The 18646-nt window shown below is 37.8% G+C and overlaps 1 protein-coding gene across 4 annotated transcripts in view; it reads left to right on the top strand.

Moving 5' to 3' along the window:
* The window catches only part of PTPRO (protein tyrosine phosphatase receptor type O), a 238821-nt gene that overhangs the window by 166898 nt on the left and 53277 nt on the right, over positions 1–18646 (top strand). For all 4 annotated transcript variants that reach the window (XM_025995173.2, XM_025995172.2, XM_072765952.1 and 1 more), the window contains 2 exons: positions 2865–3016; positions 4182–4302. In XM_025995173.2, the coding sequence (XP_025850958.1) occupies positions 2865–3016; positions 4182–4302 (273 nt within the window). The remainder of the gene's footprint in view (positions 1–2864; positions 3017–4181; positions 4303–18646) is intronic.

The following is an 18646-nucleotide window of genomic DNA, read 5'->3' as shown; positions in this document are numbered from 1 at the left end:
GGTGTAGAGAATACTTAAAAATAAAATCTTTAAAAAAAAAAATTCATCATGTGAATTCTTACACTACTGATGTAGGTAGTTCATCTCTTTCTTTTACGAGACAATGTCTAGAGCTCTCTGTGTTCCAAATGTTAACAATAATACTAGAATAAAAAAGTGAAAAAAGTGCCAAAAAGGTAGAAAATACCAATTATGTCATTAGTACTGTATTAGCTTCTTGACTGTGTTAATAATTGCATGTTTAATTTTAATTAAATTTTATGGAGTAAATAATTCATACAGCTTAACTTTATTGACATTGCTTCTCTGAGAACACTCTTTCTTCTCAGACAGAGCAGATGTCTTGGAAAAGCCCAGACTTTGCATCTGAACACTTCATTGAGCAGACCTGGCTCTGCAAAATTCTAGCTGTCGAGCTTTAAGCAAATCATCTCAAATGATCTTGGACTTCTTTTTTCTCATTGGCAGAATTCAAAATGCTACCTAACAACTGGCTAACAGAGCAAAAGCAAGTGTTATAGAACTCATTGCAATAAGGCAGAAAACTGCCTCAATAGGCTCTTTGCAGTGTCTCTGAGTGGAACATCAGAAATGAAAAATTAACAGGATTTGGAGTTCTGGACTCAAGTGGCTTGGGTGTGTCTTTCAAAGCTGGAAACTGACTGGGATGTGGCAAGAGGGGTAATGGGCCTGGCAAATCTGTATAGTCATAAGGTTAATAAGTGAGCTACTTGCCTAGGTGAGCAATCTATTGTCTCCAATAAATTGACCTTTGGGAATTCCTTATCTTTGCCTGGGATAATCAACTAAGTCGTGTCAACACTAGCAGTTCACTGTCTCAGCTAAACATATTAACACAGTCTCAAGTCTCACATCTATAAAAAGAGTACAATACTATTTCACAGGTAGTATGAAAATTAAATTATGTAACATTAATCATTATTAAAATATATATGATAGCTGACTTTTATTTTTATACTTATTTTTAAAAACCAGTTGAAATTTTAGCCTTGCCTTGTTTTGTTTTTCTTCCCTCATTTCAAGTTTAAAGCAAACAAAGATATCATGTTTCTCTTACCTCTGCTTTTAGCTGTGAGTCTAATGCCAAATTGTGTGAAATAAAAGAATATAGGGAAAAAAATCTGAGTAAGGTGTGATTTATTAGGATCTCTGGTCCACCGTCTTTGTTAGGCAACTTTGTCTGCAAGTCAAATGCATAGTCATTATGCTAGTATACCAAATAATGTTTAATAAACAAATAGTGACATCTTGTGGCCTTTCAGCAACATGCTGGATTTTAAAGCAGCAATACGGAGTATAAAAATCTAGACTTGGTTAATACATGTGAGGGAGGAGCTATACATTTCTGGGTTTTAAATAAAAATACACCCCTGCAATTTTAAATGCATTTCTTGTCCTTACTGAATTAAAACATAAGAAAATATCCGCTGAAGAATTATAAGAATAGATACATACATATAGAGAAGTACACAGAAATATAAAAGAAGCCAAAGGTATTATTCTCTTTATTAGATAATTCTGAAATATGATGTGGATTTGTGTTACTTGCTAGATACATTGCTGGTATTTAAAGGTTTTATTGTCAACTATATATATAAATACTACTATAATTTCACATGAAATACATTTTTTAAAAGATTTTATTTGAGAGACAGAGAGAGAGAGAGAGAGAGAGAGAGCAAGCACAAGTAGGGGGGAAGGTAAAGGAAGAGGGAGAAGCAGATTCCCCACTAAGTAGGAAGCCTGATGTGGGACTTGATTCCAGGACCCTGGGATCATGACCTGAGCTGAAGGCAGACCCTTAACCAACTGAGGCACCCAGGTGCTCCAAAACAGAAATGTTTTTTACTATATATATTACAAATCTCTTCAGAGAATAATTGTTCTTGAAAGTATAGTTATGATTGCTTGTTATGAGTACCAGGAGCATATTGGGAAAGTGAATCTTCATGGTTTATAGAAATTCTCCTCCAAATGTTTCAACTGGTTTTGTGCTGTCTCTCAGAATGGATCACCAGCTTGTCTTCAAACTAACATACACATGGACTTTAAATTTCCTTGTGTATGTGTTTCCTAAAATCTTCAGAATTATTGGTTAGTTCAAAAAATAATTAAATATGCTTTCAGAGCTCATGTATTATAAAGCTTGTAATGAATTCTCCTTTCCACTAGAAATAATTTAAATTTAAATGTGTAAGAATATTTTAAAAATTAATAAACTCAGTCTTAGAATTTAACAAAGAGCCCTTCCTGTGTTCCCTTACTACTTGCTTCAGCAACATTTATTAAGAGCCCATCTTTTGCAAAGCACTGGTTAGACACGATCAATGACATTGTCTTGTTATTTTATAGAAAGTTTATAGAAACAATAATTATTTTCTGTCCCTCTAATTGTTGACCCTACTGTCCTTTATTTCCATAAACACCTTTGCTGCATCACAATAAAAAATTTACTTTTACAGGACCCCAAATTTTCCAGTACTGCTTGGAAAATAAGTTCAGCCATGCTTTATATTATCGATGTAACAAGCATATTCAAAGAAGTGAGCATTTCAGGAATCTTGTACCTGTGAAATTGGTATAAAAGACCCAATATCCTCAGGTAGAGATGGGTCTGGCTGCCTTGTGTCTGAGCCATACAAGGTGGGGTCCCAGGAAACAAGTGCCTGCCTTTACCACCAATCTTCACTGTACTACAGAGGTCCAGGGATCTCCAGGACCATCATACAGTGTGAATTTTAATTCTCTAAATTAACTCTGCATGAGATTGGATGCTCTGATGAGAGGTACGTTAATTATTATTAGTCTCTTAAACTAAAGTCCACCTCTTTCTTTCTGTGTAGCCCCAGTTGCTCCAGAAATCACATCTGTGGAGTATTTCAACAGTCTGTTATATATCAGTTGGACATACGGTGATGACACAACTGACCTCTCCCATTCTAGAATGCTACACTGGATGGTTGTTGCAGAAGGAAAGAAGAAAATTAAAAAGAGCGTACGTTTCTTTGAATCCCAATATTGGGCATCTGAACACTCATTTACATAAACTATTGAAAACCATTAAACAAACATTCATTGAAACATTAAACAAAAATCTAATGCCGGTTGGCACTGTTTTAGGCTCCGGTGAGAGGACAGTGAAGAAAAATTGAATTCTTCCTTTAATAGAGTTTACCTTTTAATCTTTAATAGTGAGCTATAATAGTTATAACTAGTAAATTCATTTATATTTGAAGTTATGATTTGAGCTTCTTCTTCAGGTTGTGAAACATTGTCAAGAAAACCACAATTAATGTTTTGATATTTTCTCTATGTATCACCAATGCCTAAATATTTGGGTACATTGGGAATATTGATTTCTTTTCTTCTGCTCTATCAAACTCTTTGACTTTGCATTAGTTAGGGAACAGACTAAATTACTTAAAAAAAAAAAAAAAAAGGAAACACCAAAGATTGGGCTCATAGAAAATAGAAATTTGTTAATCTCATGCTGACAGAGGTATCTCTGCTGTAAAGGTCAATCATCCAGGGGTTCAGATTCTATTTTGTTGCTTCATCTACCACTGTATAGTCTTCATTTGCATAGGTGAACCTTCAGTCAGTATGTCCATATTCTAGCCTGTGGGGAGAGGAAAGGAGAAGATGTGGAAGCCTAGCACTTACAGAGTGTGGACAGAATTATAAGATGCCCTTGTGACTTCCACTCCCAATCAATTGGTCAGAGCTGGGTCAGATGGTCCCCTCTAGCTATAAGGGAGACTGGGAAATTTAGTCTTTAGTAGACTATAGCCAGATGGCTCTTCTGAGCTTCCCAGCTAGGGCTGAGTAATGTACACATCAATAGCAACCTAGCAAATTGCCTCTTCTAAAACTTGTGAATATAAGAAAAATATAAGAGTAATACATATTCCAAGTAGAGAATTCATTACAAAAATGTTCTGATATGTATTATTCATGTTTAGAGCTACCTTGTGTTTAGCTCAGTTGAGGAATTTATATAAATTTCAAAGGAAATAAAGTATCTGTAAGGTTGTAATCAACTGTAGATTGATTGCACAGAACAGAGGGTGAAAGCTGCTACAAACCTGTAGTTGTTTGTAGTGGTATTCTAGTTCAAGTTCATTAGAAGTTTGCACTCTTGATTTTGATGGATCTTGCAGGTCACACGCAATGTCATGACTGCAATTCTCAGCCTGCCTCCAGGAGATATCTACAACCTCTCCGTAACTGCTTGCACGGAACGAGGAAGCAATACCTCCATGCTCCGCCTCGTCAAGCTAGGTAAGAAGAATGCACATGGCAGTGTGTGTGTGTGAGAAAAGTCATGTCCAGAGAACTAGTGTTTGCATCTCTTGATTTGTCATGGTCTTCTCAATTCAATGAAATAGTAATAGAGAAAAATGATTCTCTTTCTAAGTGCCAAATAAACATGTACACTACTAAAAGAGTTGGGTTCAACTTAATATAAGTTTCTGTGAATGGAATTTTGACTATGTTGGGAGACAGGACCATTTACCATCCTTAGTGAGATTAGAGAAACAAAGGAGTCTGAGGAATTTAGAGAAGACAAGACATTGAGATATTATCTAGTGCAATGTTCTCAACCCTGTCAGACACCATTCCCTTTTCATAGAAGTGTTATGTGCTGCCCTCTTTAATACCTCAAATTGAAACTCGAGCATAAAATAACCCAAATATTGGTTTTCTAAGTTGAGATAATGTCTTAACTCTGATATAAGAACAAGATGAAAGAAAAAAAATTATAAGACAATCATATGGGGAAAAAAAAAAGACAATCATATGGGGATGCCTGGTTGGCTCAGTAGTTGAGCATCTGCCTTCGGCTCAGGGTGTGATCCCAGGGTCCTGGGATGGAGTCCTGCATTGAGCTTCCCCAAGGAGCCTACTTCTCCCTGTGCCTCTGTCTCTGCCTCTCTGCATATCTTTCATGAATAAATAAATAAAATCTTTAAAAAAATAAAATCATAGTGATCCCTTATGTGTTTTTTCAGATCCAGTTCTTCTGCAAGTCATAATGAAATTGCCTCCTTACGACAAATAATTAAAATGAACAAGTTAGAGTTTACAAGAAGTAAAGGAATTGGTAGTTCTTCCATACAAATATAAAAGTAAATGAAGGCATGAATAAAATAACTGTGCAAGCATAAGTACAGGTGGACCCTTGAATGAAACCTAACATTATAATAATAAGACATGGGATGTATTTGCATATTATGGGAGAAAGAGGAAAATAACCTTAATTAAAGTAAAGAGAACACTCCAAGAAAAATAATAGGCTGTGGATGAGGGAAAATGTGGAAAATATAATATTCTTGCAAATGAGCTAGAAATTATTTTGTGGTGTCAAAATAATTATTTTTATTATGAAATACAACTAGGAAGTGACACTATTTAACATTTCTAGATTCAACAGTCTTCCATGTAGTGAGGTATCCATTTAGTTTCTGAGACATAAAGGGAACACAGAGATAATATTCCGTAATTAGCAGTAGGCTAAAGAGGATAGATTGGCAAACAGTTGTGGGGTAGTATCAGTGTGAGAAGGGCAAGCTACAAAGAAATGCACTTCAGTGTGTCATTTACACAGCAGAGATCTCTTTTGTATATTTTGAAGATGAAAAGTATAGAGAAGAGCAATAAAAATATTTCAAAACACTTAATGCCACTTCTTGACATCACTGTTTCAGAAGTCTGCTAATTTAGACTCTGTATCTAAGTCTATTCATAAGAGTGTCAAATTGTCGCTGTTACTATGTGTATTCAGATGTGCAGCCATAAGTAAAGACTGATCCAGGGTGAGGGGCATCTGGGTGGCTCAGTCAGTTAAACATCTGACTCTTGGTTTCGGGTCAGGTCATGGTTTCAGGCTCTTAAGATCAAACTCCACCAAGATTGAACTCCACCTCGGGCTCTGCACTCAGCACAGAGTCTGGTTCATATTTTCTCCCTCTCCCTCTGCATTTCTCCCCCATGCACATGCACCCTCTCTCTCTCTCTCTTTCTCTCTCTCTCTGTCTCTCAAATAAAATGAATAAAATCTTTTTAAAAAGAAAATAAGGAAAAAAGACTAAAACAGGGTGTTTTATTAGCAGTTTAAACACCCTGAGTGACATTGCTGGTAGTGACATACCTTTAGAAAACTCTTAGAAAATCCCAAACAAAACAAAACACAGTCTTTCCTCAGTTTCCCCAATAGTTGCATTTCTCTATAATTCAGTGCATAAGACACTAAATCTTAAATATTTTTGTGTGTGTGTCTCGTATTCGCCATGTCAAAAATTAAATTCTTGCACTGGAACCCTCTAAAATTAGATAGGTAGTTGGAAATACATAGTGTATTAAATAGACTCTATGGGCAGAAAAAGTAAATTATTGAGTAACTTGTAAATAACACCTTAATTCTTCTTTGTGACAACTTTCTTCCGAACTATTTTACCTAACTTGAAAAAGTGTTTCAGTATTATTATGTGGTAAAGTAGTTGCAGTTATATTTATGGTGGAGCTATACTGGTGTGACATCATGAAAGTATATGGGATGTGGGACATGGGACAGTTTTTCTGTTTGGGGATTTCTTGATCATTTCAGGACATCTAGCACTTCTGCTTCCTGTCCACAGAAGTCCGGTTAACAGCCTTCCTTGAGACTATAAAAAACATTCCTGCAAATTTACAAACACCCTCCCACTGAGAACCACAAGTTCAATTGCATTCACTGCAGGCAATCTGCTCTTCTTCCCCAGCACTCTATACGTCAATGCCAGGAATGTGGAGATCACCAGCTTCCTCCCTTGTGTGATCTATTAGGAAAAAATTGCCTGCCTATCCATTCCAACTGATATGTCTGATTTTGTCCTCTGTAAATATAAAAATCAGTTCAAAACTTGTTTCCAGGTAACTGGAATTGCTTCAAAATTATGCTTCCTTTTCCCATGACTCTCATTTCCCCAGGTTTATAAGCACGGGAGGCTGTGTGTATTTCTTGGGTCCTAACTCCCTTCTCAAACTCTTTTTTTTTTTTTGTTCTGTTTTGTTTTGCTTTGTTTTTTAAGTCTCCCTGGAAGTTCAAGGTAGGTCTTATCAAAGTAGCATTCAGTGAGCCTATTGCAAGCTTTACCATTATTTTTATTTGACATTATGGTTGATATATGATCAAGAGAATGAGTTAAAGTCATGAGCTGCTACAACTATACTCATACTCTGTAGGAGTAGGAGTAGGAGTAGGAGTAGGAGTAGGAGTAAAAACCATGATAGTTCCCGAATTTATCATGAGATTTTTGACCTTCCGTGGCTCCCTGTTAACAGACGGGACTATTAATCATTTTAGTAAGGCCCTTTACACTTTTCAAGAAGAGAAGGCAAGTTTCCATAGAAATTATTTCTTAGAATCAGTAAGGTTTTCCTTTTTGTCAACTAAATGTCAGACGAAATATTGCCTCTATATTATTCCTCTCTGAAAACAAGACAATCTGTATACAATGTACTTGAACTCAGCCTTTTTGCCCCCCTTGAAAACTAAATAACTCACTTTTTATCTATTTGTCTTAAAGTCTATTTTCTATTCTACTAATCACATTATTGTGTTTTTTCAGCTCTTCCAATTTTCCATAGCACACAAGGCCTTGCCTGCTATAGATGCTTGATAGATACTCATTGCATCGAACTGCAACCACATATCTCACAGCTGAAAATAGTATCGCAAGTTTTACCTTTTGGAGAAGTAAAATAACATTTCACTTTAGTAATAACTGATATTAGTTATTTTTTATTTCATAAAACTTTCATTCTCATCACTTTATGTTTCTTTACAGCATTCATTTGGTATATATAGCAGTCATATTAATTCTACTTTAGAGAAATATACAACTTTGGCACACAGATTATTAGGGCTTGTTTGAATCAGAATGATGTTGTTAAAACTGGAACCAAAACTAGTTGGGCTGGGGTACCTGGGTGGCTCAGTTGGCTAAGATCTGGACTCTTGATTTCAGATCAGGTCATGACTCAGGGTTGTGAGATCAAGCCCTGCATGGAGCTACCTGATGGGCATAGAGCCTGCTTAAGATTCTTTCTCTCCCTCTCTTTGTCCTCCACCCTCCTTATCTAAACAAACAAACAAATAAACTGATTGGGCTAACCTTGAGTTCAGTTTCTCTGTGAGAAAAGCCTATTTGCAGTGGCTCTACTTGCCATCATGCGGGGCAGGCTCTACATCTGTGGGAAGAAACCAGGCTACCAGTGAATCCACTATAATATAAATTAATCCAAGATGGCATGTGCAAGGAGAGAGAGCCCTCAAAACAATTGCCAAGGATTTTCAACTATTATGTCATCAATAAGCATCCACGAGAAGATGTCTACCAACAGTGGTGCTATTTGCAGGGCATTGAGCCAGTCATCCTACTAAGAATTTTAGGTTGCCAGCAGTTTCATGGTACCATGGTGGGATGTGATGACAAGTTCCCTTTGGCAGTCAATACAAATGTCAATCAAATTTGCACTAAGACATGTCATTTTACAAGAACTTATTGGTTTACATGCAAGTGTGGCTTCAACGAGCAACCAGTCATGACTTCTGGTCCTGGTGAATCCACTTAAAACTCTGGGCCAACTTTAAGAGAATTTGGTAAGTTTACATCAGATAATCAGCCATTAAAAAAGAAAAAAGAAAAAAGGAAAGAAATAAGGGTGAAAAGTGTTGGGCATATGACAAAATAGCTCTATGGTAGTAGAATATCCATTCATTCATTCATTTAACAAATACATACTGAGGACCTTCTCAGAATTGTCCAGATGCCAGACTACTTGTAGTAATGAACTCAAAGGGCTACTTTTTAGTTTCTATTCACAAGGAGCTTGTGATATACTGAAAGGGGAGATGGTAAGAAGTGCTGTATAGCATATTAAAACAGGGCAGGGTGGGACAGATTATGTATTCAGCCAAACCTTTCTCTGAGGAAGCAATGATGCAAAATATGAATAACAAGAAAAGATTTGCGATGAAAAGTTTGGGAGAGGGCATGCTAAGTGGAGAGACTAAGCAGAGGCCAGATTGTATAGGATTTTTAAGAAGATGGAGCTGAGGTTTTATGTTGAGTGCAATAAGAAGGCATGTAGGGAATTAAAACTACACATTTAAAATAATATCTCTGGTTGCTTAATAGAGGAAGGATTGTTGGGTCACCAATGAAGACAGGGAGACTGATTAAGGGACCATGTGTCCTAAGTTTAAAAATAGCATTCTAGGGGCACCTGGGTGGCTCAGTCAGTTGGACAGCTAATTCTTGACTTTGGCTCAGGTCGTGATCTCAGGGTTATGGGATCAAGCCCCGTGTTTGGCTGTGCACTCAGTATGGAGTCTGCTTGAGATTCTCTCTCTCCCTCTATCCATCCCCCTGCTCTCTCTCTCTCTCTTAAATAAATAAATAAATAAATAAATATCTTTAAAAATAACATTCTAATTCAATAAGTTCCATGGGAAATGATGGCAACTTTGACTTGATTAGTAATAATGGAAGAGAAAAATGGACAGACTGCAGGAGTTATTTTGGAGGTTGTGTCCACAGAGCTTTCTTGTGGGGTAAAATAAGGATGACTCCTAGGCTTTGCTCTTGAGCAAGTAGGGTGGATGGTGGTGCAATTCACCAAGGCCGAAGACTAGAAAAACTAGAAGAGGAGTAAACTGAGGGTAGGGTGAGAATCACAGATTTTTCTCTGGTCATAAAAAAATTCAGAGGACATCCAAGTACAGTTGTCAAATAGGATGATTATTGTTATGAGTCTGGAGATCAGGGGAGAATTCTGGACTGGAGATATAAATTTTGGAGTGTCTGGATGAGACCACTGACTAGTAAGCAGAAATAGGAAAGAACCACTCCAGTGCTTAGACGCTGAGCAGTAGAGGAGTCAAGAAAGAGACTGGGAAGGTATAGCCAGTGAGGTCAGAGAAAACTAGAAGCAGAATGTATACACCATCTTTGTCAAACGTCTACGGTATTTCAACCACCATTGTGTTCAGACAAGTGCAAGATAAGGAATCAGGTAACTTTAGTTCTTTAACGTGCTAGGAGAGATTCAAAGATAATTTAGTGCAATGTCTTCATTTGAACAATTGGAACCTAGAGAAATTAGACTTTACACATTGCTGAGCCTGGGTGGAGAAACAGTGATTCAGCACTTTTAATCCATCTGCTGCTTATGTTTTGCTGAGCCTGGGTGGAGAAACAGTGATTCAGCACTTTTTATCCATCTGCTGCTTATGTTTTCCTGATTTTGGAGTGTATTTTTTTCTAAAAACTTCTATTTTTTAGTGAACACTTCTAACAGAGCAGGGAGGAGTTTCATACCCACTTGTGTGGCTTTCTCTGTTCCTCTTTTGGAATGTAGGTATTAATAATTAGTTTGATTTTCTTACTCTCAATCATGAAAGGTTTTATATAGATTAGAAATCTTTAAAACATAATTTGACTATAGATAAGAAAGAATACTTTCAGATGTCAGGAATTAGGAGCATTTTACAACCTCTGTCTTTCTCGTAACATTTCAGGTTACAAATTATTATTTATGCTTTGATGAAAAGTAATTTCTGACTTTTTAAAAGCCCAGCTATTACATAGTACTACCCTTCATGATCTCACTCTCAGTTGAGAAAATTTGTTTATTCTTATGTTGAAATCATTGAGTTTAAAGTTTAGAAATAGTTGCTTGGATAGATGCAGTCCTTATTTTTGGTAGGAAGGGAGTTAAGTGAAGTCTAAAATACCTCTCCCTATCCACCCATGTCCTTTTCTTGGATCCTCTCCTAGTTAGTGACTACCTTTTATCCCTCTCACCCCCCAACAGAAAAGAAATGAGTTTAATAAGATACAAGTGTGGATAAACTGTGTCAATGTAGCACAGAGAAGTGGAAAGAAAAATGGATGAATGAATGCATGGAAGCAAAGGGAAGGAGAAAGTGAGAGAAGAAAGAAAATATGCACATCCATTCTATCTATCCATCCATCCAACCATATTTATTTATTTACTTATTTTTAAAGGCTATCAGTAAGAAAAAGTTAATAAATTAATTAAGATACTATACTTTAAAAAGTTAATTTATTCTATCCATCCACAAATATTTATTTAGCATCTACTATGCTACATACTAATCTAGGTGCTGAGAATACAGAAATGAACAACAGGTGAAAAGCTCCAGAAGCAATAGTATATCTCAAAGGCTCAAGGAAAAGTCAGGAAGAAGATGACTGTACACCTGAGCTACCACAGACAATACGAGCTCACATCTGCTACAGATCAGTTAAAGGCCAGTCACTCGTTTTTGCAATACTTTTCTTCCCAAAAAAGTAGTCCAATTTGGATACTTTAAAAAATATATTTATTTGAAAAAAAAAATTTATTTGAGAGAAACAGAAGTAGTGAGAGATATAGAAAGGTCACAAGCAGAGAGGAGAGGGAGAAGCTGGCTCCCCACTGAGCAGGGATCCCAGAGCAGAGAGGCAGATTTGGGTGAAAGGTCAGAAGCTGAGGCTTGGATGTGTCAACATTTGAAGGTCCCTGTTAAACATTTAAGAACAAATGTTGAGTGTGCAGTTAGATAAAGGAGCTTGGATTCTGGGAGATTTCAAGACTGGGAAGTATAAATTTGAGGGTAGTTAGGAAACAGACTTGATGAGATTATCACGGAATGGATTAAGAAAAAAGAATGTTATCCAAGGACTGAGCCTTGGCACCCAAACTTTAAGAAATGGAGGTGGTGTGAGGGAACCAGCAAGAAAGCCTGAGATGGAATGACCAGTGAAGTAAGAAGGAACACAGAAAGGTGTGATGTTCAAAGAACCAAGCGAAGAAAGTGCTTGATTGATCGACTTGTCAAGCCTGCTGGTAAGTCAAGGAAGATATGGAATGAGAATTGACACCATTTATTGAAGAGACTGTCCTTTTTCCAGTGGATATTCTTTCCTGCTTTGTCAAATATTAGTTGACTATAGAGTTCAGGGTCCACTTTTGGATTCTCTATTCTGTTCCATTGATCTATGTGTCTGTTTTTGTGCCAGTACCACACTGTCTTGATGACCACAGCTTTGAAGTACAGCCTGAAATCTGGCATTGTGATGCCTCCAGCTCTGGTTTTCTTTTTCAATATTTCCCTGGCCATTCGGGGTCTTTTCTGATTCCACACAAATCTTAAGATGATTTGTTCCAACTCTCTGAAGAAAGTCCATGGTATTTTGATAGGGATTGCATTAAATGTGTAAATTGCGCTGGGTAGCATTGACATTTTCACAATATTAAATTCTTCCAATCCATGAGCATGGAATATTTTTCCATCTCTTTGTGTCTTCCTCAGTTTCTTTCAGAAGTGTTCTGTAGTTTTTACAGTATAGATCCTTTACCTCTTTGGTTAGGTTTATTCCTAGGTATCTTATGCTTTTGGGTGCAATTGTAAATGGGATTGACTCCTTAATTTCTCTTTCTTCAGTCTCATTGTTAGTGTATAGAAATGCCATTGATTTCTGGGCATTGATTTTGTATCCTGCCACACTGCCAAATTGCTGTATGAGTTCTAGCTATCTTGGGGTGGAGGCTTTTGGGTTTTCTATGTACAGTATTATGTCATCTGCAAAGAGGAAGAGTTTGACTTCTTCAGTCTCTTCCACAAATGGTGCTGGGAAAATTGGAAAGCCATGTGCAGAAGAATGAAACTAGACCACTCTCTTACACCATACACAAAGATAAACTCAAAATGGATGGAAGATCTAAATGTGAGACAAGAATCCATCAAAATCCTAGAGGAGAACACAGGCAACACACTTTTTGAACTTGGCCACAGCAACTTCTTACAAGATACATCTGTGAAGGCAAGGAGAAAAAAAGCAAAAATAAACTATTGGGACTTAATCAAGACAAAAAGCTTCTTCATGGGAACCCTGGGTGGCGCAGCGGTTTAGCGCCTGCCTTTGGCCCAGGGCGCAATCCTGGAGACTCGGGATCAAATCCCACATCGGGCTCCCAGTGCATGGAGCCTGCTTCTCCCTCTGCCTATGTCTCTGCCTCTCTCTCTCTCTCTCTCTGTGTGACTATCATAAATAAATAAAAATTTAAAAAAAACAAATATCCCCTTAAAAAAAAAAAGCTTCTTCACAGTAAAAGAAACAGCCAACAAAACTAAAAGACAACCTACAGAATGGGAGAAGATATTTGCAAATGACATATAAGATAAAGGGCTAGTATCCAAGATCTATAAAGAATTTGTTAAAATCAACAGCAAAGAATCAAACAAACCAATTGTAAAATGGGCAAAAGACATGAACAGAAATTTTACCAAAGAAGATATACACATGGCCAACAAGCACATGAGAAAATAATCCACATCACTGGCCATCAGGGAAATACAAATCAAAACCATAATGAGATACCACCTCACACCAGTGAGAATGGGGAAAATCAACAAGGCAGGAAACCACAAATGTTGGAGAGGATGTGGAGAAAGGGGAACCCTCTTGCACTGTTGGTGGGAATGTGAACTGGTACATCCACTCTGGAAAACTGTGTGGAGGTTCCTCAAAGAGTTAAAAATAGACCTGCCCTACGACCCAGCAATTGCACTGCTGGGGATTTACCCCAAAGATACAGATGCAGTGAAACAGCAGGACACCTGCACCCCGATGTTTCTAGCAGCAATGTCCACAATAGCCAAACTGTGGAAGGAGCCTCAGTGTCCATCGACAGATGAATGGATAAAGAAGATGTGGTCTATGTATACAATGGAATATTCCTCAGCCATTAGAAATGACAAATACCCACCATTTGCTTCAATGTGGATGGAACTGGAGGGTATTATGCTGAGTGAAGTAAGTGAATCGGAGAAGGACAAACATTATATGTTCTCATTCATTTGGGGAATATAAAAAATAGTGAAAGGGAATAAAGGGGAAAGGAGAAAAAATGAGTGGGAAATATCAGAAAGGGAGACAGAACATGAGAGACTTCTAACTCTGGGAAACGAACAAGGGGTAGTGGAAAGGGAGGTGGGCGTGGGGTTGGGGTGACTGGATGATGGGGGCACTTGATGGGATGAGCCCTGGGTGTTATTCTATACGTTGGCAAATTGAACTCCAATAAGAAAATACGCAAAAATAAATAAAGAGAGAGAGAGAGAATTGACTGCTTACATTAGGAACCCAGAAGTCAATGGTGGTTCGGGGAGGAGGTATTTGGGTTGGAGTGGTGATGGAAAAAGATGTTATTTAAAGTAATTCAAGAGAGAATAAAAGGAGAAAAACTGAAGACAGCTGGAATAACAAAACTTTTGAGGAGTGTGATTATAAAGAGGAGAAAAGATGAGCAGGAGCTGAAAATAGAATCCAGGAGTTTTTATTTGTTTCATTGGATTTGTGTGCTTTTTCTTATTCTTCCTATTTTTTGAAGTGGGTTGGAAACAGCTTTGCAATGGACTAATCAACATGATTTAACAGAACAGGGAATAATTAAAGGTGACATTAAAATGACATCGTTGCCTGGGTCAGAGGTGGGAGGACCCTGGGTGCCACTGGAACAGGTGGCCTTAGACTGGGTGAATCTGTAGTGAGGAAAAGTGACAGAATATAGGGGCACCCAAGGGGTAGAGGAGGCTGGTGGGAGCGATCATGGAAGCTTGTGGAAGATTTCTTCCATTGCCTTCTTACAGAAACGTGTTCTTCAGGTTTTCGGAGGATCATGGCTGCCATGCTACCCTTCTTGTACAGTCCTGCAGGACCAGCGACCTCATGCGAGCATTGTCTTCTGGGTTGGGCTGCCAGACATGTTACTGTTTCATGACTCCATCCCTGGTCCCAAGATTAACTGGATGCCTCTTCTTAATCTCTTTCTCTCTCATTTCTCATTGTGGTCTTGTGAGTTTCACTGCCATTTGCCAGCTGCCCACAGCCAAGCCACACAACTTTATCACTTCCTTAAAAGCACTTCTGCATGCCATCAAGTGACTTGCAGAGTCTGTAGGTTTTTGCTCAACATATTGGAAGGATCTGGATGATGGACAATTCGGGCCATGACTGTGATATCTGGCACTGATCTCAATGTATAAGCAAGTGCCCACTCTGAAAAAGTTGGTCTTCTAGAAAAGGGAACTTCTCAGGAGACCCCTTATCTTCAATTATATGGAAATAAGTGCCAAACACCCACAGTTTTAGGGAAGAATCCAGGTGTACAAAGAACCCTTAACTAGATGTCCAGAGGTCTGGATTCCAGTTACTGCTTTCACAGACAAGCTGCGTTATCTTTGAAAAGTGAATTAGGTCCTCTGGATTTCAGTCGCCTCATCTATAAAAATGAGAGTGTGGACTAAATGATCTTCAATATCTCTTCCAGTTTTAGAATTTAATTCATACCCAAGTTCAGAGTAAAAGCAATAAGGCTAATGATACAATAAGAGTAGTGACCTTTTTCTAAGAATTTGGCAAAAATAACTCTTAACCAAATAAAAATGCTAAGAAAAAAAAAAGCCATATTCTTGGAACCAAAGAAAGGAAGAAGTTAGATATGTTGTTTTGAAACTAAGTAAAGTTAAATGAGAGCTTTTTTTGAAAAATTCTACTAATCTTTAGAAGTTACTAGAGCTAGCAAAACCATAAAAACACCCAATGACTCACAGAAGTGGATATTACGCTTTCTATCATTAAACCATAAAGAATTTATTTAAGGGATTCCTGGGTAGCTCAGTGGTTGAGTGTCTGCCTTTGACTCAGGTCATGATCACAGGGTCCTGGGATGTGAGTCCCACATCTGGCTCCCCACAGGGAGCCTACTTCTCCCACTGCCTATGTCTCTGCCTCTCTGTGTCTCTCATGAATAAATAAATAAATAAATAAATAAATAAATAAATAAATAAAATATTTTTTAAAAAGTTATTTAAAATGTAATAGAAATCACAGGTATTTCTAATTTCTGAGAAAATTCTATGTTATGCATATGGAAAGGGCCTGATTAAAATGTAATATTTGCTTGAATATTTTTTAATATCTCCCCAAGATGTTTTTATTCTTTTTTATTTTTATTTATTTATTCATGAGAGACACAGCGAGAAAGAGAGAAAGGCAGAGACACAGGTAGAGGGAGAAGCAGGCTCCATGCAGGGAGCCCGACATGGGACTCAATCCCGGGTCTCCAGGATCACACCCTGGGCTGCAGGCGAAACCACTGTGCCACTGGGGCTGCCCTCCAATATGTTTTTAAATTTTCTCATTACTTATTAAAAGAATCTCCCTAAATTGACAAGAGAATAGGCTTAGTAAACTTTGGATCCAGCACAGGTTTCTGTTATTTAATATAAATTTTCAACTTCTTAATTTCACTGTGTACCAACCTTAACTCACCATGAATAATTTCGCTAACATTTTTTTTTTTTACTTTCAAATAATGCTTTTTTTTTTTTTTTGAAGATGTTGTTTTTGACCAAGTTAGGCATGATTTATGTGGCTTGCACTGTTTAAGTCACAAATGTTTTCTTTAACCAAGTTGAATACAAATTAGGCTTACACTGCTTAAGGTAGAACTGCCTGTCTTGAGGAAAATTTTAAAAATGAATTTAAAAGACCTATAATAACATAGACCTTAAAGGTCATCCTTTGTGTATGAAGAGGACTCTAGCAAATTTCTGTCAGTGATGCTGAGGATTGAAAATAGATTTTATCATATCAGTAATTTTTTACAATATTTTTCTGTTGAATTCCCCTTATCACCAGTGTCACAAGTTTGTAAAATGACTCACCAGGTTTATAGGTATAAACTAGAAACAGAATGAAACCAGTGGGCCCTCGTGGATATAATCTTGGCCTCATTAACATCATTCTATCAGCAGCTAAACTAATGGGTCACATTAAAATAAGAAAAAATGCAATAATTGTCAGAAAAAGATGGATTTTAGACAATAAATACATTCTCTTTGGCTCCAACGTGAAATATTACACCTGACTCCCTTCGGGATTTCCTAGGAAAGGAAGAAATTTGCTGCCAGAGCAAAGAATAAGAGTCAGGCACCAGCTCATACTTTACCCAAGGTCACCTTCACTCCCGCAAGATCCTAGGGAACAGTTTGAGCCTCTCATAATCCAATCTAAATTAAATGTAGAGATAGCCTTACAACTTTCCTTTCTGCCCATGTTCTGGGCCTTGTACTGAATTTCCTTATAAAATTAAGTTGGATTCCCCACTCGAATAAGAGAGACTTGAAAAGGAAAGAAGAGAAAAAAAAAGAAGAGGACCAAATAGTTGAGTATAACCCTGGCAATGTTAGAAAGCTCTTAGAGGGTATTATAATTTTTATTTATTTATTTTTTTTATGATAGTCACACAGAGAGAGAGAAAGGCAGAGACACAGGCAGAGGGAGGCTCCATGCACCGGAAGCCGGACGTGGGATTCAATCCCGGATCTCCAGGATCGCGCCCTGGGCCAAAGGCAGGTGCCAAACCGCTGCGCCACCCAGGGATCCCCTTAGAGGGTATTATAAAGCAAACAACCCTGTATTTACATAGGAGTAGAAAGTGATAGCAAGAGATTGTTCTGTAACTAATATCCACATGGCCATTTATATCATATAAAGTGTTTTGTGCATGTTCTCTTAAAGCTCATTTGCTCTTCATAAATCATTGAGGTCTTCCCACTCCTGCCTTTGATGAGCTGGACTATATTTGATTTTTTTTTAAGATTTTATTTATTTATTCATCAGAGACACAGAGAGAGGCAGAAACATAGGCAGAGAGAGAAGCAGGCTCCCTATGGGGAGCCTGATGGAGGACTCAATCCCAGGACCCCGGGATCACACCCTGAGCCAAAGGCAGACACTCAAACACTGAGCCACCCAGGTACCCTTGTATTTGATATTTTGACTAGTAAGGGCCTTTATTTGTTTGCTAGAGCTGCCATAACAAAATATCGCAGATTGGGTGGCTTAACCAACAGAAACTTATTTTCTTACAGTTCTCAAGGCTGAAAGTCCAAGATGAAGGTATCAGCAGGTTTGGTTTCTTCGAAGCCTTTCTCCTGGGCTTACAGGTGGCCACATTCCAGCTGTATCCTCACTTGGTTTTTCTGTTTCCACTCATCTTTGGTGTCTCTTTGCCCATATGTCCTGTTCTTGTAGGAACACCAGTCAGGTTGGATTGAGGTCCACCCTAAGGGCTTCATTTTATTTATTTATTTATTTATTTATTTATTTATTTATTTATTTATATTTATTTATTTGAGTTCAATTTGCCAACATATAGCATAACACCCAGTGCTCATCCCATCGAGTGCCCCCGTCAGTGCCCGTCACCCAGTCACCCCCACCCCCGCCCACCTCTCTTTCGACCACCGCTTGTTCGTTTCCCAGAATTAAGAGTCTCATGTTCTGTCTCCCTCTCTGATATTTCCCACTCATTTTCCCTCTTTTAACTTACCTCTTGAAAGGCCCTATCTTCAAACACATTCACATTTTTGAGGTGCTGGAGGTTAAGAATGCAAGATAGGAATTTTGGGGAACACAATCATCCCATAATAGAGGTAGAGACCAATAAAAAGGCTTTTGCATGTCACTGCATTCCCTATCATATGAAGTTGCCTGAACAATAT

Source organism: Vulpes vulpes, chromosome 8 (assembly GCF_048418805.1).
Source record: "Vulpes vulpes isolate BD-2025 chromosome 8, VulVul3, whole genome shotgun sequence".
In the NCBI taxonomy this organism is placed as follows: domain Eukaryota; kingdom Metazoa; phylum Chordata; class Mammalia; order Carnivora; family Canidae; genus Vulpes; species Vulpes vulpes.
The sequence above is the reverse complement of the archived record's forward strand: the minus strand, read 5'-3'. Positions and strand labels throughout refer to the sequence as shown.